The 21,926-nt window shown below is 37.4% G+C and overlaps 2 protein-coding genes across 6 annotated transcripts in view; one reads left to right on the top strand and one right to left on the bottom strand.

Annotated features, from left to right (window-relative positions):
- Positions 1 to 1,824: 1,824 nt before the first annotated feature.
- Positions 1,825 to 21,926, bottom strand: part of LOC106081488 (cyclin-dependent kinases regulatory subunit) — a 38,957-nt gene continuing 18,855 nt past the window's right edge. The window contains exons 2-5 of one of the 2 annotated variants that reach the window (XM_059362619.1): positions 7,033 to 7,245; positions 6,106 to 6,955; positions 2,331 to 2,807; positions 1,825 to 2,271 (exon numbers count right to left, since the gene is read on the bottom strand). In XM_059362619.1, the coding sequence (XP_059218602.1) occupies positions 2,013 to 2,271; positions 2,331 to 2,389 (318 nt within the window). In that variant the 5' untranslated portion in view covers positions 2,390 to 2,807; positions 6,106 to 6,955; positions 7,033 to 7,245 and the 3' untranslated portion in view covers positions 1,825 to 2,012. The remainder of the gene's footprint in view (positions 2,272 to 2,330; positions 2,808 to 6,105; positions 6,956 to 7,032; positions 7,246 to 21,926) is intronic. The other variant, XM_013243478.2, reaches the window with a different exon arrangement.
- The window catches only part of LOC106081482 (transmembrane protein 216), a 52,699-nt gene continuing 47,109 nt past the window's right edge, over positions 16,337 to 21,926 (top strand). The window contains exons 1-3 of one of the 4 annotated variants that reach the window (XM_059362617.1): positions 16,337 to 16,464; positions 16,530 to 17,300; positions 17,965 to 18,702. In XM_059362617.1, coding sequence (XP_059218600.1) covers positions 18,486 to 18,702 — 217 coding nt within the window. In that variant the 5' untranslated portion in view covers positions 16,337 to 16,464; positions 16,530 to 17,300; positions 17,965 to 18,485. Of the gene's footprint in view, positions 16,469 to 16,529; positions 17,301 to 17,964; positions 18,703 to 21,926 lie in introns of all 4 variants that reach the window. The other 3 variants (XM_059362618.1, XM_013243471.2, XM_013243469.2) reach the window with 3 other exon arrangements.

The raw sequence follows: 21,926 nt of genomic DNA on the forward strand, positions 1-21,926 counted from the left end.
GAACAAATATTCTGTCATAGCCAATTAAAGTAAGTAAGTAAAGTAAGCCAAGACCCAGGAAACTCTGCGATTAAGATGGGATGCGTCACAGGGATCTGGGTCCGAGTCGAGTGGGTCTGGCTAAGAAGTTAAGCAGGTGGTCCCTGGCTACAACCAGGACATACATCTTGCACGTCGGCATCAATCCTTGCTCTGTAGGAGTTGAGGTGTTTGCATCTGCCGAAACATAATCGAGCCAGATCTACTCTGGTTTGTCGGGGGAGGTCAATTTCTTCAGGTGCAATGGGAGGAGGTCGTTCTCCAAGGACTAAATTTACCCGGAAGCTATTTACCGCATCTGGTACCGTGTCTGCATGAATGTTGTCTAGACCTGCTTGATTTGCCGCTTGATCTAGAGGTTCTCTCTTGTAGCGCTGAACCTCACGCTCTAGATAATGTGGATCTTCTCTAATATGTGTCGGATTAGTCTCACCCCCCACTCTGTTATTTCTTTCTTTCTAGGATGAACACAAAGGACCAAACGTCTCTGAATGAAGCTGTTGGCAACTGCGGTTGACAGTCGCGTGTCGTTCTTTTACATTTTTTTGAATCCTTGTATAGTTGGCACCTTGAACATTGACTGTAATAACTTTTCCAAAGGCTGCAGTAACTGATGGGCGGCATAGCAGATGTTGGATACCCAGCAATGGTTGTAATTTACTTTAAAATATAGAAGTTCCGGCCAATCTTGGCCCTTCAACTGTGGGCACGACCTGCTTGACAAGGCAAGGGGGAGCGCCTCGTTGTATTATTCGCGGTCTCCGAGCCGATGAACTACCATCAAATTTGTCGTGTACGATGTTTCAAATGTCATTCATAGCGACGAAATTTGCTAATTTAATTCTATTCAAAGCCTTTTAGAAATTTCATGGTGTCCACAGTCTTGGATGATGTTTATAGCTCTGTCCATGGTAAATTGTGATGGCCTATCATCGGCTTGGAGACCACTAGTGCGATGAACGGCTTGCAATCCCATGGTAGCCGGTTGTACGTACCGGATTGACCCGATGTAGTCCTTCATCTGCAAGGGCTGCCGTCTCAGTGTACAACACACTGCTACAACGAAAACGGCTCTCCTCCCTCTCTCACCTACTTATAATTGCCGAGTTCGAACGGTGTGCCACATAGCGACACCACTTAGTATCTCTGCACGGGATAACTATGAGCACCACATAGGCTGGTATTAAAGCTCCGAGCTGTGTGAAGTTCACCGTTTTTAATACAAGCTTAGTGGAAGCTACTGGGCGTATCCACAGTTAACGGATACTGGCATGCTGCGTAGGGAGAAGCTACAATTGTAGTCGCGGACAGTCAACGGTATCGAGTTGTTTTTGTCATAGCCACATTTTCATGTGAAGGAGGCGATCCTCGTCAAGCTCCTGTAGGTGAGCAAGCTCGTTCCGGTCCAAATGACCGATCGCAGCGGCAACTGGGTGGTCATTGGTTATTTAAAGTGCCTGTGTTGCTCGAAATGATTATGTTATTTTAAATTACCAATTGTCATCATGTTACCATATCTGAGGTCGCCATATAAAGCTCAGCGGTAGAGTATGCCAAAATATAGGTTTTTTTTCAAAAGTTTTATTTTGATCATAAAAAATTATTTTCATGCCTTAAAATATACTACAATACTAAAATGTTTTTATGTATGATATGAGGAACATACATCACTTTCTCGTATACAAGACTATATATACTACTTGTTTTTAATGGATTCTTTCCATTTTTAGTACAAAAGAAAAATAAAAAAAGTGGGATACCAACAAGTACATACGAAAAATTCAATTTACAAAATGAAATATGAATGTATCCTTAAAATTGTTAAAACGAAAAATGGAGGTATTCAATAAAAAAAAACTTAACACAATCAACTAATAATTACTCAGATACAGATACGTAGTCATAAAAAACAAAGCTATCATTCTTATGGCGGACAATTAGACGACAACGAACCCCCAGTGTATCTAATGCTGCTAACCTTGCACGGACACATTGTTGGAATTTGTCGCATCGCTATTCGTAGATGTTGTCGAAGTTGCTGCGGCAGTGCTTGCTGGATCAGGTAGATCTGTGCGTGGACGCCTGAAAAGTATAACATGGGGCTCGGGAGCATGCATCATATAATGTACCCAACCCGGACTTTGTTGAACACCCAAATTTCGCCATTCAGTTTCGGTCATCAGATGAGATTTGGGAACAAGCTTTGTTAGGTCGGAGGGTAAAATAACATGACTGCAAGAATGGACGTGTATGAGTATGTTAATGAAAATATGACAGAAATTATTACATACCGATACTCATAGACAGCATCGAAATATTTCTCCGAATATTGTATTTGATCGGCAGGCATGATGCTCAAAAATTACAGATATTTCAGATTTTTGTTTCGGTTATTCGTTTGTTTATTGTGTGATATAGGAATCTAAAAGTCGATTTTCGTCGAATCGATTATTTGACTGGATCCAAATCGAATAATCGATTGTAAACTATAGCATCGAATTCGTGATTTAATTTTAGCCGTGTGTCAATCGATATAAAAATTTAACAATTAGCAAAAAGTGATGTATTCGACCCTGAACAACTGTTACAACGCATTATAATAAAATTGTGACGAGGAACATGCGAATACATTCCGTAGACGTGCGAATGAACTTAAAGGTTCGTGTTTCACAGTGAACATTTATATATTTGCACGATTACTTTTTGAAGATAATGGATTGTCATAAAATCCGATATTGTCCGGCTGCAGATGATAGGGTAATCTGTTTCTATTAAAAATAGAAAACAAAAACATTTTTTTTTAAGTTAGGTCTGTTAATCTTTTCAGGCGGAATGCTGTCAAACTCCATATAAAAAAACGTTGGCAAAACGCAGGAAAGTAGGCGAAAAGGAATATGAGGAATATGGCCAGAGAAATTTTAGTGGCAACGCTTAAACCATTGTCGGCATCATTTGTTTTATTGGTTTCAATAGTTCGTTTTATTTTGTTATTTTTGGTGGTAAATGACGTTAATTGAAATGTCAAAGTGGTTTTACAAATAAACTTTGTTTTACAACTTATGTTCTTCAAATGTGTTTTATATCTATGGTCATCATTATAACACTGTTTTGTTGCTTATGTGTGCAATATCGGATCAAATAGAACATCTTTTTAAGTTTTTAGAAAAAAATCACAGCTACGTTATCAACATTGACATTTCGATTTACTGCAAAATCAAAACATATATAAAAAATTGTTTCCAGCGGTTCGCATGTCCTCACCTTAAAAGTGCATTCTGAGTGCAAGTACAAACCGTATTTTAGTATGAAAATAAGAACAAATGATAACTGTCAAATTTCGTTCGCAAAACAATTAAACATTTCAGCGACTACTCCGAAAACAAAATAGAATACCAACCCTTAAATCATGTTCACACTAGATTCCAAATGCACTTGATTTGGATAATCTCCTAAACACGATTACACTACGATTGAAGTGATTTGCATTTGTCAACAGGGATGTTTTTGACAGCGTTTTTATTTGTCGTCAACAATTGAATTGGTGAAGCAATCTTATTAAATTTAATTACAAAATTTTATAATTTCAACAAGAAATTGACAGATGTGCTACCCAAAACTACGGATAATAACCGTTATTCAATACAAACGCAGTGTTGTATTAGAATTTCGAAGGAGATTTGCCGCAAATCTCCTCAAATAAGTAGATTTGTTCACACTTAAAGTGTATGGGAATCCTCGTTGCAAACACGAGATTTTCGAAATCTCTTCGCAAATCTAGATTTGCTCCAAGTGTAAACATGGTTTTATCGTCCCAATAAATACAGCATTTTTTATCAATTGCTGCGTAATATTAAGTGCGTTCGTGTACTTATCCAGTAATAATTTTTCAGAAAAAGTTTGCAGTAGTGGAATTCAGTAATGTGTTTTAACGAAAGCGATAACAGAATTTGGTATTCAGTAGCTATTTTTAACGATAATCGTCATCGTTAAAATCATCTGTCGCTTATGAATAGAAATTCGGACGGACATTTATTTGGCCTTTTCCTAAATAATGTTGTACATTTTATTTAGATTAGTTATGTTTTCATATTTGTAAAAATAAATTTCAGAATTATTTATTACGATTTCTGTTAACGAGGAGTTAGAGAATAACATAATCGTTCGTGCAAACAATTTTTTTGTCGACACATTTAACTAAACGATGTTTGTTTTAAGTTACAGAATTGTGGTACAGGAAAGTAAGAAACTTCTGCTGGGGAAAAAACAGAATCAGCAGAAATTTGCAACCTCTTATATACAAAACTCTCCAAATGTTTTTATTGGGTTGCCCAAAAAGTAATTGCGGATTTTTCATATAGTCGGCGTTGACAAATTTTTTCACAGCTTGTGACTCTGTAATTGCATTCTTTCTTCTGTCAGTTATCAGCTGTTACTTTTAGCTTGCTTTAGAAAAAAAGTGTAAAAAAAGTATATTTGATTAAAGTTCATTCTAAGTTTTATTAAAAATGCATTTACTTTCTTTTAAAAAATCCGCAATTACTTTTTGGGCAACCCAATAACTCTCACACTCTTACGCTGAGTATTCTGTTCCGTTTTTCGAGCGAAATGCTGTCAAACCCGATATAAAAAACGTCGGCGAAACGTTGGCTGAAAATCGGTGGAAAAGTAGTACTCTGTTTATACTGAGGAAAATGGCAAAAATCGATTAAAGTGGCAACACTTGAAACTATTGCCGGCATCATTTTAGTTTGTTTCATTGGTTTCAATGGTTTGTATTTCTTAATTTAATTGAGAAAGAATATAGAAAATGGAGAAAACAATAAGTGTAGATAAGGAAATGTGTTTTAATATGGAAACAAAAATATTTGATTGATGTCAAAATTCGCTTGCGAAACAATTACAAATAGCCGCGGATATTCCGAAAGCAGAATAGAATACCAACCCTTATATTGGAAAAAGAAACCATTTCCGTAAACGTTTGTGCAAGATTTTGAGTACGCGAATTTCCTTACTGCTGATTGCTGCGTAACGTTGCCATATCTTCTAAATAAACTTAAAAGTGAACGAGAAAAGCAAATTTGTTAACAGGTTTATCCCCACGATAACTTAATGTTCCGGTTAACTAACACGAATTATTTTTTTCTACGAGAAACCTGCTCTAAAGCTGAGTATTCTGTTCAGGTTTTTAAGCGGAATGCTGTCAATCTCCATATAAAAAAAGTCGGCGAAACGTTGTCTGAAAATGGGCGGAAAAGTAGTACTCTGTTTATGGTGAGGAAAATGGCAAACAACTATTATAGTGGCAACACTTGAATCTATTACCGGCATCATTTTGGTTTGTTTTATTGGTTTCAATGGTTCGTTTTTTATTTATTTGAGAAAAAATATATAAAATAGAGAAAACACTTAGTTCAGATAAAAAACGACATTTAGATGTACTGCAAATAAAAACAAAAATAAAAAATTGTATTCAGCTGCTGGCATGACTTCACCTTATTAATGCATCCTGACTTAATACAAGTTAAGGTTTCAATCATTTGTTCCATAGCTAAATGCATTTTTTGAAAAAACAACTAAGTTCAAAAATGTATATTTTATCTACAAAAAAGTGTAAAAGTTGGTATTGACTGTCTTAGCACACAATAAATTGGCAATATGCACTTACTCAATCTCAGGATGCACTAATAAGGTGAGGACATGCGAACAGCTGAGTACAACTTTTTATTTTTGTTTTGAATTTGCGGTAAATCTAAATGTCTTGATAATACATCTGTGATATTTTTCTAAAATCTTAAAAATATCTTCTATTTGATCCAATTTTCCACACATAAGCAACAAAACAACGTTATAATGATGAAAATATAAATATAAAACACATTTGCAAAAGATAAGTTGTAAAACAAAGATTATTTCTAATTTAAATTTACGGCATTTGCCACTTAAGGTAGTTTCGTTGGGGCTAGATTTTTGTTGTTGTGCTAATGACGCTACCTCTTAGCTGTACCATGACTCAATATGTATTAAAAGGGGCGCTAAATTATCAGCAAATTAAATTTTTATACCCACCACCACAGGATGAGGGTATACGAATCTAGTCACTCCGTTTGTAACACCTCGAAATATTCATCTAAGACCCCATTAAGTATATATATATATGTATTCATTATTGTATCGATGTTCTGAGTCGATCTTGCCATGTCCGCCCGCGTGACGAAATCACAATAGCGGTCGAACGCGTAATGCTAGCCGCTTGAAATTTTGCAGATATTTAATATTGATGTAGGTCATTAGGGTTTCCAAATGGGCCATATATAAACCTATGACCCGATTTGACTTCTTGAGCCCTTACAAGCCGCAATTTTTGTCCGATTTGGCTGAAATTTTGCATGTAGTGTTCTGGTTAGTCTTCCAACAACTGTGCCAAGTACATACGGATCGGCTTATAAGCTGATTTAGCTCACATATGAACCGATCTCACGATTTGACTTCTTAAGCCCTTAGAAGCCGCAAGTTTTGCCCGATTTGGCTGAAATTTTGCATTTAGTGTTCTGTTATGCTCTTCAACAAAATTTATTTTGTATACATTTTTAACCAGAATCCATGGTGGGGGGTTCCCAACATTCGGTCCGGCCAAACTTAGAACGCTTTTACTTGTTTTTCATAATTTTTTCGATTCTCCTTTTTGTCGTCATTCTACGCAGCGTTGATAATTGTACTTTAGTCGACATTTGCAGCAATAAAGCTCGAATACATAAAATCGTTGTCATGGTGATACATTCCACAGTTTCAAAACTGAAAACTTGTAACGGATTATTTTGTTGTCATAATTATATAGAAACAACATAAACAATGACTATCTGCAATAGATATTCTGCGCACAGCAACTTGTGTGGACGAACACTGGAACTAGGCAAATCTGAAATGGAAAAGAAAACAAATATAAATGTCAAAGTGAAAGAAAATGAAATACACAATTGACTCCTATATACGTACATGTATGTATGAGGAGATATGTATGTCTGTTTGCATTTAAGAAAAGGTAGCATTGATTCATAGCAATCATATGGTATACCCTACAACACTCAATGAATACCACAGCAAAAGATGAATTCATTCAGGTGAAAAGGAATTAAGGGTGTGAGATGGAGAACGTTTGATAAAAGGCATACAGCTGGACGCGCATACTTCATTGGAAACCAAATGAACCTAAGGAAATTTTAAACGAACCTCGACTTCACCATTAGAATAGCTGAATGTGTTAAATTGCGTTTAAAGCCTGTTACTAAATTCGTTTGTCACAGGTGAAAACACATACTTTTCACGGTTACTTTTTTGAAACCCTCCAAAATATCAATGATAACATAATACTTTAATGAAAAAATTTTCATAAGTAATGATGGGATAAAAAGAGAACAAGTTGACATCCTCAATGCCAAGTGCTGCCTAAAACTATAAAAAATTTATGTCGGCTGATCGCTTTCTGGTACCTTACTTTTTCATTCAATATTACTTAAATATATAGAGAAAAATAAGCATGAACCATTTCTTTTTCGAAATGAAGCCCTTAACCGAAAATCAAAAAGATATGTTGGTACAAGATCGCGAAAATGGGATGAAATTGAAAGCTTTGAGTTCCAAGTATAAAATAGCAGAACCTGGGGTTAGAAAAATTATTGCTTTGTATAAAATAAGGAAGTCAAATAAAAGATTGAAAAAATTATGTGGCAGAAAATGTAAGACGACGAATGATCATATTACAATTCTAGCAAAGAGCAATTTTTTTACGACAGCCAGAGATATAAAGGAGAATATAGAATTAAATATTTCGACTCTAACTGCCCAAAGAAGACTTAATGAAAGGGGTTTAAAAAGTACCGTCGCTAAGAAAAAAACCCCTCCTACGAGCCGCCAATAGAAAAAACTATTGGCTTTTGCAAAAAAAGTATATAAATATGCTTGAATCATTTTGGAATAAAGTTATTTGGACGAACGAGTCAAAATATGAACTAAAAAATTGCAAAAAAATTGCATGAACACTAAGGAACAGGGGCAAACTTCTCACATATCAATGAGTGCAGTCCGATTTAAGTTTAAGCTCAGTGTTAAGGGGCCCCCTTTTTATAGCCGAGTCCGATGGGCATGCCGCAGTGTGACACCTCTTTGGAGAGAAGTTTTACATGGCATAGTACCTCACAAATGTTGCCAGCATTAGGAAGGGAAAATCACCACTGAAAATTTTTCTGATGGTCTCGCCAGGATTCGAACCCAGGCGTTTAGCGTCATAGGTGGACATGCTAACCTCTGCACTACGGTGGCCTCCAACACAAAGGCTAACCAACACAGAGGCTAAAATCGAAAAACCTTATACATACATACTGTAAAACATGGTGGAGTAAGCCTCATGGTGTGGGGATGATTTTTCTCTTCAGGAGTTGTTAGGCTCGAAAAAATTTACTATAAAATGACTGGAGAGTCATTTGGCTGAAATTTAGCATGACGTATTTTAATATGACTTTCAATAACTGTGCTATGTACGGTTCAAATCAATCCATAACCTGATACAGCTGATATATGAATCGCTATTGATTCTTGACTTCTTGAGCCATTAGAGGGCGCAATTCTTATCCGATTTGGCTGAAATTTTGCATGACGTGTTTTGTTATGACTTTAAAGAAGTGTATGGTTCAAATCGGCTCATGACCTGATATAGCTGCCACATAAACCGATCTGGGGTCTTGACTTCTTGAGCCTTTAGAGGGCACAATTATCGTCCGATTTGGATGAAATTTTGTACAACAGCCATGACGATCAACATACGTGTCAAATATGGTCTGAATCGGTTTATAGCCTGATACAGCTCCCATATAAACCGATCTCCCTATTTTGCTTCTTGAACTCCTAAAGGGCGCAATTTTTATTCGAGTTGGCTGAAATTTTACACAATAACTTCCACTATGGTCTCCAACGTTCAAATCAATTATGGTCCGAAACGGACCATAACTTGATATAGCTCAAATAGCATTGCAATTCTTTTATCCTTTGTTCGCCAAAAAAGAGATACCGGGAAAAGAACTCGACAAATGCGGTCCATGGTGGAGGGTATATAAGATTCGACCGGTCGAATTTAGCACGCTTTTACTTGTTTTTCATTACTAAACTTAATTTCCCATGAACATTCCATAAAGGAACAGGAGATACTTCTCTCATATTAATGAGTGCAGTCCGATTAAATTTTAAGCTCAATGATAATGCGAGACCATAGCGACACAACTTGGCAGAGAAGTTGTAACATGGCAGGATACCTTACAAATAAAGCCAGCATTGGTAAAGGGATAACCACCGCTGAAATTTTTTTTGATGCTCACGCCGGGATTTGAGCCTGGGCGTTCATCTTCATAGGCAGACATGCTAACGTATGTGCCAAGGCGAATTTAAAAAGGTGCTCTCGTGCGATCCGCTGTTAACAGTCGGCCAGATTTGACGGTATTAAGATGTCAGATTTTTGTTTGCATTCTCTTTGTTGTTATATTCTTTCTTGCATATTCTCTGCTCATGTACGGAAACGTATGCACACACGCTCGCAAATTTCTTTGTGTGTGTTGGTAAAACGTCGATCAGTGTGATGGCAAGATGGCGGGTTGCACCATATGATTTGTAGTTGTTGTACAAATGAGACCAACTTTGATTGTTTCGCCATGTCTATGCGCCAAGGTGGCCTCCGTGAATTAGGTGTGTTTTATTTACTCATTAAGTGGATTTTCTCGCTTAGTGTGTGTGGAGAAAATTGTTATCTCCATACGATTTATCCTTTTTCTTATCACACATGTATGTTATTTTCGTATGACATAACCTAAAAATGTTAGGAAAATCTAATTTTTTCATGCGTAATAATTGTTAAATTTCTGAGAAAGCTGGTTCAATCATAAATTTGTGAAAACAATTTAATTTGGGGTTGCTTTCATTCGACTGACAACAAAAACAGCTGATTTCTTTATGTTTTTATCAAAAGGAATAGAGCTCTAATCGAAAAAATGGCATGTGCTATTTTGAAAAGTGATTTTCGTATGTCAGTTTCGTTTGTATCACACGACATGTACAACTCAAAATGTGCTAAATTTGACATGTCATAAGACAACTACATGTCGTGTAATAGAGCCTTCACCACCGCCGTTTATTAAAACTTATGATGCCATCATTCAATTTGAATGACAAAACTAAAAGAGGAAAAACGCAATATATTTACTCAATGACAAAAGTTCTGGAATGGCAAAATTACTTAGGATTGTAATAACTTAAAATGACTTATTTTGTTTGTTTTTTCGATGTTTCATTATTTCGGATGTGTGTCAGTGCTGCCAACAAAGCATTTAGCGGGAAGAGCGTTTTATTTATCCATAAGTTAGCAAATCCGCTAGACTGGTAAAGAAAACAACCCAATTATCAAACAGAATCGGATAATAAGTACAATAAGTACAATCGGGAGATCGGTTTATACGAAGCTATATCAGGTTTTGGACCGACTCAGACTATATTTGGCACAGTCGTTGGAGATTATAGGAAAAGTCTTTGTGCAAAATTTTAGATAAACCGGATAATAATTGGGGCTATATCCAAATCTAAATCGATATGGTCCCATTGCAATCTCCAATAACCTACATCAATAAGAAGTATCTTTGAAAGTTTCAGGTGGCTAGCTTTATTCGTATGACCTCAATCTTGATTTCGGCAGACAGGCGAAAAAATATGGCTAGATCGATTTAAAACAACAAAAGGATTACAGCAGAACTACTGCTGTAATTCAAATTTGCCCATGAACATTCCATTAAGGAACAGGGACAAACTTCTCACATATCACTGATTGCTGTCTGATTCAAGTTTAAGCCCAATGATAGGAGCCTCCTTTTTATAGTCGAGTCCTAACGGCGTACGACACCTCTTTGTTTGAAGTTTTTACCGCTGAAATAGCAACAAAAATATCTATTAACAGGCAACAGACAGTGTTTATTTATTATTAGCAGACTATTTTTTGTGAGTGATAAGCATTAATAGCTTCGAAGTAAAACCAGTTACAGAAATAATACATTTTTGAAAACGAAGGTCCACAACCTTAGAATGCTGGGTTATGGCTCTTTTAGTTGTGAGACAAATTAAAATAAAAAACTATGCTATTATTTTAAACACCGCTGTGTACGAAGGACGTAGTAGATGCTCGATAAAAAAAGATTTAACAAATTCATAGCCAATATTCACAAAATGGCACTTAAATTCTAAAAGAACGTAAACAACAAATTTACCAAAAAAAAAAAAAAAGAATATCCAGTAATGGATATTATATGTTATGTTTCATTTTTTTTTTCGTTTAAATTAATTTTCTTGTAGTATATTCTGTCGGTTGGCTAGGTTCTAGCTTTGAACATATCTGGACAACACCCAGAGAAAATTTGATAAAAAGTGCATATTTCAGTACCATACGGTATTGTTAGTAAAGCAACGACGTATGGTAACAAAGCAATACCCCATGGTATGGATGAAATATAAAATGATAACTACCGTTTGATATTAGCTTTATTACCGAACTGGTATTGGTTTAAATACCAATTTCTAAGGGTTTTTGTACCAAACCGTTATTGAATATTCTACCCTCTAATGAGCCAATATTGATTATTTATATTATAAACAATTATATAATAACAAATATAATGTTACTTCGTGGCCAACCACGATTCTTTGTATTCTGAAATTGATTTGATATCCATTGATTCCCATATGTGGTTTTTATATGAGTACACCAACACAACATTGTTTACCATGGAATAGGCTTTTGATAATGATAACTTCCTTAGAGTTTGTGCTACTTACATTTGCAGCGCTTTCGAGTATTTGAACGTGTCTTTACGCACACCAATCGTGTTAAAACATTTGATTAAATTAAAACAAATATTTTACAATGTCGTAAAAATTTTAAGTACAAAGCTAAACAACAATTTTGACGCGGTTGCAAGAATACAAATGTAACGCCGTCAATTCTTAGTAGCCTCTTCGTCTGGTATTAAAGTGAAAGCAAATGGTATTAAAAATATTTGCCTATAATGCGAATAAAATAATTCCAGCCGGTATTGGCAAAGTACTGTCCATTTTCCACCAGTATCTCGACATAAAAGTACTTTTAGTTCTTAACTTCAGCCAAATCATTTATCATATCTAGGTATCGGCTTATATGGCAGTTAGAAGGTCGAAAAGTTGCCGGACGGTTTATATGACAATTTTATCATCTTTTAAATACCCCAGTAGTTGATTTGGTAGCGGGCTCGGCATGCCAGTGCCGCTAAATATCATTTACTTTAAATTAAATCGGGCAACAATTTTTGATATAATAGATTTTTACTTTTATTCCTAAAGGAGTTATATCCTGTGTAATTTTTATATTATTTACTAGGTTAGGTTGAAAAGAGGGTAAGCCAGTAATCGGCTTGTTTTGCGCTCTAAAAACTATAAAGTAATCTCGAAAAAGAAAATTTTAAGTTAGGAATTCCGTGCTACTTACAAAATCCTTTATTTTTTTTAATACCACTCCCCTAAATTGGTTCATGTCTGATATTGTGTCTCCACCTAAGTGCCGGTATCTGTTAGACGCGAAAGCCGGCCAATGGCAAAGGAAATGCTCCAACGTCTCATCTTCCCCGCATGTCCTACACATGCTATCACTTGCCTTGTTTTCGCCGTCCTACCGACCGTTTCGCTGTTCCACAATGTTGCATGCGCATTCGTCGCCTATTCCCTTAACTCGGGCTGCGTCGACCCGAAATGCTTTGGGTTAACCAAGTTAATTGACGGCAGTCTGGCCTTCACCGTCAAATCGTCTGCCCTTTCATTTCCCCTTATTCCGTTATGGCCCGGCACCCAAACGATGCGGATTTGCCATCCTCAGAGAAGACGTTAATATCCTTCATACACTGCAAGACTATTCGTGATCTTACCGTCCTGGTTGTTGTTGCCCTTATGGCAATTTTACTGTCGGTAAAGATGTTCACACTCGACGTCTTCGCGTTAGCACCACAACATTTCACGCATTCCGTGATCGCCGGAATCTCCGCCTGCAGGACCGTATAATGGTCAGGTAGTCTAAAACAGATCTTAGTCCTGGGTTCTCAATGTAAACCCCCAGACGCACTTTGTCCCCTAGCTTTGATCCATCCGTGTAACATGATCTTCCAGATGGCAATACTAGGGTTCCGTCAATCCAAGACTGTGCCGATGGCAGCAGTGCCTCGCACTCGATTTCAAGGTTCATCTCAGGTATTCGATCGGAAACCTTTTCCCTTCCTTCCAGGTTTCCTATCGTCGCCTCGATTTTACCGCGATGGTATGAGCTGCTCACATCCTCAATCCCTTCTTCCATCGCCTTAAGTCTCATAGCCGCAGTGGCTGCCTCAAACTTAATCTGTATGTCAATGGGTCGGATATCTAGAATAGTCTCCAGTGCCCTAGTGGGCGTGATCCTCATCGCTCCGCCTATACCAATACAACATGTTTTATGAACCTGTTGTATGGTCCTTATGTTGCACTTTTTCTCCATAGCAATCCACCAAACTACTGAGGCGTAAGTAATTATTGGTCTAATCACGCTCCTGTAATGCCAGTGGACTATCCTCGGATTCAGGCCCCATTTCGAGCCTACGGCCCGTTTACTCAGTGCTCAACATCTGTGAGCCTTCTCAGTACGCTTTTGAATGTGACACTTCCAATTCAGTTTCCTGTCCAAGATCACACTTATTGAGGAAACGCGGTGCGTTTAATTGGCCCACCTTCGTCTTCCTTGTGAACAGGCAAATTTCAGTCTTCTATGGGTTAACATTGAGACCTCTGGGTCTAGCCCAGTCATATGCCATATGCAAGACCCTTTCGACCCATCTGCATACCTAGTTCGGATCCTTAGCCCTAAGAAGTATTATAACATCGTCTGCATAGCAAAATTTGCAAATTTTGTCCATGAACATTCCACTAAGGAACAGGGGCAAACTCTCACATATCAATGAGTGCAGTCCGATTCAAGTATAAGCTCAATAATAAGGGGCCTCCTTCTAATAGCCGAGTCCGAACGGCGTGCCACAGTGCGACACCTCTTTGGAGAGAAGTTTTACATGGCATAATACCTCACAAATGGTACCAGCATTAGGAGGAGAAAAACACCGCTGAACATTCTTTCTGATGGTCTCGCCAGGATTCGAACCCAGGCGTTCAGCGTCATAGGCGGACATGCTAACCTTTGCGCTACGGTGGCCTCCACAACTATGAACCACATTCATAAATTTCAGGAAACTCTAAATTGGATCAGAATTATGTTTTCTATAGTTTCAAATTCCTTAGTCAGTCGATATGTAATAATATGTTATATATTAGCTATATGTGTAAAGCTGTATCAGATAATGAGTATGTAGCAGCTGTATCAGGTGTGGGTTCGATCTCAACCAGAGGCTTCAGTCTTTCGTTACAAATAATATAATGGCGATCTAAATTTTGTTTAAGTAATTTTGATTACAGGCAGCCAGTGTTTCTTAAACTTTCTTGTTTACTAAAAGGTTTCTATATCAATTCTGACCCAGCCTTTCTTTTCCTTTATAGTACATCATCTTTAGTTTGTTTTCAATTCCCAATTTGCCATATTGAAGCTAAGATATCTGATAAAGCATATGGTCATTTTGGGATTTGCCTAATAGGAAATAATTGATAAGTGTAGTGGGATACCAAAAAAGATTAATTAAAAGATTGGAAATTAAATCTAATTAAATGTAGTTTTTGTAACCTGTAACCAAAAACTACATTTAATTGGATTTAATTTGCGATCTTTCGATTTATCTTTTTTGGATCCCACATTACCTATCAATTATTGCCTGTTAGGCAAATCCCAAAATGATCATGTGCTTTATCAGATATCTTAGCTTCAATATGGTAAATTGCGAATTGGTATCCATTTTGATTTATCGCAATATAAAAACGAGTAAAAGCGTGCTAAGTTCGGCCGGGCCGAATCTTATATACCCTCCACCATGGATCGCATTTATGAAGTTTTTTGAATGACTTTTTCAAATATATGTATATGAGCTATATCAAGTTATTGTCCGATGTGGACCGAACTTCTCATGCCGTACAAATCATATAAAAATATTACCTCCAAAACTACAGGCAAATCGAATAATAATTGCGCCATCAAGAGGCTCAGAAAGTCAAATTGGGAGATCAGTTTATGTGGCAGCTAAGTCAGGTTACGAACCGATTTAGACCATATTTGGCACTGTTGTTGGAAGTCATACCAAAATATACATATCCAAAATTTCAGCCAAATTGGACAAGAATTGCGCCGGACTAGGACTCAATAAGTCAAATCAGGTGAACGACGGCGGTTATATAAGGCTATAGACTGATTTAGATGCTACTTCGCACAGTTGTTGGAAGTCATACTAAAACGACATGTGCAAATTCGATAACAATCGCACTTTCTAGAGGCTCAGAAGTCTAATCGGAACATTGGTTTATATGGACTTATTTAGAACATAGTTGGCACAGTTGTTGGAAGTCATACCAAAACAATATGCGCAAAATTTCAGCCCAATCGGATAATAATTGCACCCTCTAGAAGCTCAAGAAGTTATTGTCGTATTACATAACCTACAAATTTCAGCAAAAGGTGATTTTTTTATCCGTAAAAATTAATAAAGTTGTGAGAAAGCTGGTTAAATCATAAATTTGTGAAAACATTTTAATTTGGGGTTATTTTCATTAGACTGACAACAAAAACAGGCGATTTCTTTATGTTTTTGTCAGAAGGAATAGAGTACCCTCTAATCGAAAAAATTTACATGTGCTATTTTTGAAAAGTGATTTTCATATGTTAGTTTCGTTTGTATCACACGATATGTACAACTCAATATGTGCTAAATTTGCTATTTATAGTACGTATTTCTTTATAGGTCCGATATCTGCAACATTTTTCTGTGTGCAGACAAACTTATTGCCGACGTCTGTATAATCCATGCTGAAGTAAGGGATACACCAATTGATTTTTAGAATGGTCAAGGATTTTCATAAATGTGACTTAGCATTTTTTGTTTTGAAAAGGCGGTGTGTTGATAGAAAGTCATTGCATTTGCAAGAAACATGTGTACATTCCCACATACACATATGCAAGTATTTACAAATATACATACATATATACTACCATAGAACTTGCTATGCGCCTTGGTGAACTGAAAGCCAAATGCCACAAAGGGTGTTGTTGGTGACAGTTAAGTCGGTATTTAGTTTGTGTTGCTGTAGTTTGAGTGGTGATGGCGACGATGACACAGAAAACCGTTATTAATTAAAAGATACAAAAGGAAACGGACAACGACACTACAACTCAATAGAGGTGACAATACATATACACATGTATGTATGTACATCCAATACACGTGGAATCCTTTACATTTGCATACACATGATTGTATTTGTAGGTTAAATTAAAATCAATTAAATTGTGTGTAAATGCTAGAACGTGAATGTAGCGCGATTAATGTTTGACAGCATTTCCGTCCTCCTGTTTATCAGTCGTTTTTCAGAATATCACCGCAAAAAGGAAAGGCAAAAAAACAATGAATAGCTTTGCTCCACCATAAGACAACACAAACCTTATGGCGAACAAGTTTCGTTTTCATTTCGTTTTGTTTTCGTTTTTCTTTTTCGGTATGGAAAATGAAAAGGCGAAGGTGTTCACCCAGAGAACCGACAAGGCAAGGAAGAATAGGAACAAAATATGAAAATAACAAAAGCGGACAGACCGACGGACCAATACTATTTTTTACGAGGCAACGCCAGCATAGAACACAACAGCATTTTCCAAAAACAACAATAAAACAAAAAAAAAATTCACTGAACACAAATTCGTTGCAGAGTATAGTTATTTTTGTACTTCAACAAATATCGAGCAAAAAACGAACACCATCCATTCTATGGATGGGATAGACACATCATATGTGTAGTGAAAATAAAAAAAAATCTAAAAATTGAAATATTCCAAACGACACAGGTCACACATAACATTGCAGCAGCAATTATCTAGTGGGAGTTAAGAATTTTTGTGTTTTACTAAACGGAAAAATATGTGAAACAAGTGAAATTACTACGAAAAACAATTGTTTTAATTATTCTGCAAGAAAATCATCACACAACACAAATAACCAGGGTAAACTATGAAATGAAACAAAAAATTTTGTGAATAAAAAAAAGTAAGAAAGAAAACACACTACTAAAATAAAGCAAGAAGCAGCACAGAATCTCTTAAAAAATATGCAAATATTCAAAAGTGAATCATTGTTTAAATGTGTTGTTTTAAAGCGGTAGTTCTTCTCTAGAAAATTTAGAAAATCCAAAAGCAAAATCCCCTGGTCTAAAGAAATCCCTTGGCAACCTTTAGCTGACACCCGCACGCACGCAATCACACACACACACACAAACACACGCAGGGGCACCCTCAAGTGAATGAGAAAAAACAAATGCTTTTGTCAGAGATGAACCAAAAATACACCCCCTGCTCACCAACCATACACTGGAACGCTTTCATCTCCCACTGAAGAAGTGTCTGAATGAACTATCAACACTATACAGCAATGCCATAAACAACTGGTTTCAATCAGACACCAACAACAAAGCCATAACGAAAATGTCGAATAACTAGCAATGCTAATAACATGTCCTCACTCTTGCTCTTTCACCATTCTTTACCTTCTTATTTCTTTAAACAAACCCTCTTCTGCCTCTACTGATATTAAAATTAAGGAACAATAACAAATAAAAAACCAGACCTAATCGCTATAATAGATTTTAAGGATAACATCCTAAGAATAAAAGGAAACCGTCTAACCACAACAAAAACCTATTAACAAATTGCAGCAACTAAAGGCCGTCATTGTTGTTTTACCATCACCGTCAACACCACATACACAACAACCACCACAAAACAATAAGGTCGTTGTCACACTCCCGTCCACTTGTTATCTATGACGGCTATTGGGCCATCATCATCATCATCATCGCCAGTACTCAACAGTTCGTTCTTAACACGGAGCCCCCTAAGAAGGTCCCTAAGGATGCCGTCATTAACGCTGTAATTTTGTCATCAAAAAAACGACGCACACACCGCACACATATACAAATAGCGCGATAAACAACAATAAGAAACTATATTTAAGTATCACCAATGGACCTTTAATCGCAACCGACCTCACAAGCCCAACTGTCATTTAAAAAAAAAAAAACATTCACTCGCCACCCAATTCTTCTGTTGTAGCACGCACAAGTGATAGACTTCCTAAATTTGTCAACATTCATTGGTGTTGTTGTTACACATAACCTTGAAAATAAAGTCTCAACTATATCGGTGACAGCACACCCAGCCCTTAAACTAAAGAAACATGGAAGCCAGCCTTATGTATGAGATACTCATGTATCTAAACTCCTTTTATTTTGGTTTGTACGCTGCCTTTAAGGTGTGCGTCAGTATTTTAAAGTTCATCCTGCTGACGTATCCGGGAAATGCCGCAGTGCGTGAGATGATATTATTGTTACTGATGTGTGTTCTGGAGACGGTACGCATTGTTTTGGGCCGTCGCAGTAGTTTAAGTGCTCGTGGTAAGTAATTGGTTTTATAGGGTAACAAACAAATCATTACACGAAAACTCACGAAGTGCAGTGTGAAGGTCTGCAAATAAAACAAGTAAAAATGTGCTAAGTTCGGCCGGGCTGAATCTTGAAAAAGAAAAGAATTTAGTTAATATTTGGCTATATCAAGTTATGGTCCGACTAGGACCATAATTGACCATGGACCATGGTAGAAGTCATTATGTAAAATTTCAGCCTATTCGAGTAAGAATTGGGCCCTTTAAGGGCTCAAGAAGTAAAATAGAGAGATCGGTTTATATGGGAGCTGTATCAGGCTATAGACCGATTCGGACTATATATGGCACGTATGTTAGTGGTCATTGGAGAAGCCGTTGTACAAAATTTCAGCCAAATCGGGTAATAATTACGCCCTCTGGAGGCTCCAGAAGTCAAGATCCCAGATCAGTTTATATGAAAGCTATATCAGGTTATCTTTCGTTTTAACCCTATTTGACATAGTTGTTAGAAGTCATAACAAAATACCTCATGCTAAATTTCAGCCAAATCGGATAAGAATTACGCCCTCTAGTGGCTCAAGAAGTCAAGATTCAAAGTCGGTTTATATGGCAGCTATAGCAGGTTATGGCCCGATTTAAAGCATACTTATCACATTTATTGGATGTGATAACCTAACACGTCGTGCAAAATTTCAGCCAAATCGGATAGGAAATGCTCCCTCAAGAAGTCAAGACCCATGATAGGTTTATATGACAGCTATATAAGGTTATGAACCGATTTGAACCATATGTTAGGTTAGGTGGCAGTCTACCATCAGACTCACTTAGATGTTTTCGTCCATTGTCATACCACAGGAACAGAAGAAGGAAGATGCCTTCTAGTTCCTACCGTTGAACCATCCACTTCGCTTTAAAAAGCCCAACAACTTGCGAAAGTTCACATCTGCTAAATCAGACAGGTGTTCTATAGTCTCTTCTTCTTCGATGCCCCTACAGCTTCTGCAAAAGTCGTTGCTGGCAACCTTCAGTCTGTCAGCATGTTTTTCGATTAGACAGTGAATTGTCATGACGGACACAATGACTAAGACGTCTGTTCTAACCAATGACAGCAAAGCAGTAGACCTCTTCAAGTCTAGATAAGGCCACATAGTTTTGGAATGCTCCCAGCCCCCTCTTTGTGACCATCTATTATTCGTTGTCCTTCGGGCCTGGTCCTGAAAATTTAGTTTACATGTCGCTTGAGGCATACCCACAGATTCCAGTGTCCCTGGAATGTGTAGGGTAGTTCCTAGTCTCCCAAGCTCATGCGCTTTGCAATTCCCTGGGATATCCCTGTGGCCCAGCACCCAGAACAGGTGAATTTTGAACTGTTCAGCCATCTCGTTGAGAGATCTGCGACAGTCGAGGGCGGTTTTTGTGTTCAGAAATACGTTCTCCAAGAATTTAATGACTGCCTGGTTGTCTGAGAAGATATTTATGCCAATCGTCGTAATGATATTATATCTTAGCTATTCCACCACATCCTTAATTGCAAGGATCTCTGCTTGATACATACTGCAGTGGTCTGGTAATCTTTTCGATATGACCAGTTATAGATCTTTGGAGTACACCCCAAAGCCCACCTGGTCGTTTAGTTTGGAACCATCCGTATAGAAGTTTATGTAACCTCTGTTACCTGGAATATTTTATCAAAAAACGGCTCAGGTAGGGTGTAATCCACACTGCCTAGAACATCGGATATTGTATTAAGTATAACACAGTGTTCGTAGCCTCCACATGACCAATGAGAAAGCTCCCTTAACCTCACGGCAGTGGTCGCTGCAATTTGCCACAATGTCCAGAGGCATTTAATTCAGTGCATCAGATGGTGTCGTCCTCAGTGCGGCTGTGATGCATAAACAAGCCCTCCGGTTCCTATTAACTATTTCTTGCCCTTTCCAAAATGTTGGATTTGAAGTTCAATTTCCTGATTTGAACCATATTCAGCACAGTTGTTGAAAATCATAATAAAACACCTCATGCAAAATTTCAGCCATATCGGATAAGAATTGTACCCTCTAGTGGTTCAAGAAGTCAAGATCCCAGATCGGTTAATATGGCAGCTATATCAAAACTTGTACCGATAAAGCCCATTTACAATCCCAATCGACCTACACTAATAAGAAGTATTTGAGCAAAATTTCAAGCGGCCAGCTTTGCTCCTTCGAAAGTTAGCGTGCTTTTGACAGACAGACGGACGGACGGACAGACGGGCGGACTTGGCTAGATCGACTTAAAATGTCATGACGATCAAGAATATATATACTTTATGGGGGTTTAGACGAATATTTCGAGGAGTTACAAACAGAATTAGTATACCCCCCATCCAATGGTGGAGCGTATACAAATTGAAGGTCTGCACATGACTTATAAACGGGATTAACAAGGCCCCTTGCGCAGACCTCTGCATAACCTGGAGTAAAACAATTTAAAGAGTTAAAATTAGATTTTTTAAGAGTTATAGGAAAGTTTTTCAAAAAAATAAAAATACATAAAATTCAGAAAAATTTATGAAATCTTTATTTGAATAGATAGTACGATTTAATGTTTGTAGATTTAATGCGAATGGTGACCGTGCCTGCGGCTCAAATGGTCTATCCACAAAGTCCAATTTCGGCGTACCCTTAACAACATTTCGCCCGGTATCTTACGAATAAATGCTTCAATGTTGCCTTCCAATACGTCAATTGAAGCGGGCTTGTCTGTATAGACATGAGCCCTAACATAGCCCCACAAAAAATAGTCTAAAGGTGTTAAATCGCAAGATCTAGGCGGCCAATTAAACGGTCCCGAACATGAACTAAAACGTTCGTCGAATTCGAATTCGTCTGTAAATAAGTCCATTGTTAGGAGTGGTGTGGGGCATGTGGTACCGTCTTGTTCAACCCACATGTTATGCAAGTCAAGCTCTTGCATTTTGGGTAAAAAAAAGTTGGATATCATCGCACGGTAGCGCTCACCTTCTCAGTTACGTTATGATTCGCATCATTGTTGAAGAAGTACGGTCCAATGATGCCACAAGCTCATAAGCCGCACCAAAGTGTGGCTTTTTCTTGATGCATTGGTAGCTCTTGCAATGCTTCTGGCTGATCTTCAATCCAAAATCGACAATTCTGCCTATTTACGTACCCATTGGGCCATAAATGAGCTTCGTCGTAAAATGGAAGAAGCGCGCGATGAACTTTTTAGCAGATCATT

Source organism: Stomoxys calcitrans, chromosome 2 (genome assembly GCF_963082655.1).
Source record: "Stomoxys calcitrans chromosome 2, idStoCalc2.1, whole genome shotgun sequence".
NCBI lineage: Eukaryota > Metazoa > Arthropoda > Insecta > Diptera > Muscidae > Stomoxys > Stomoxys calcitrans.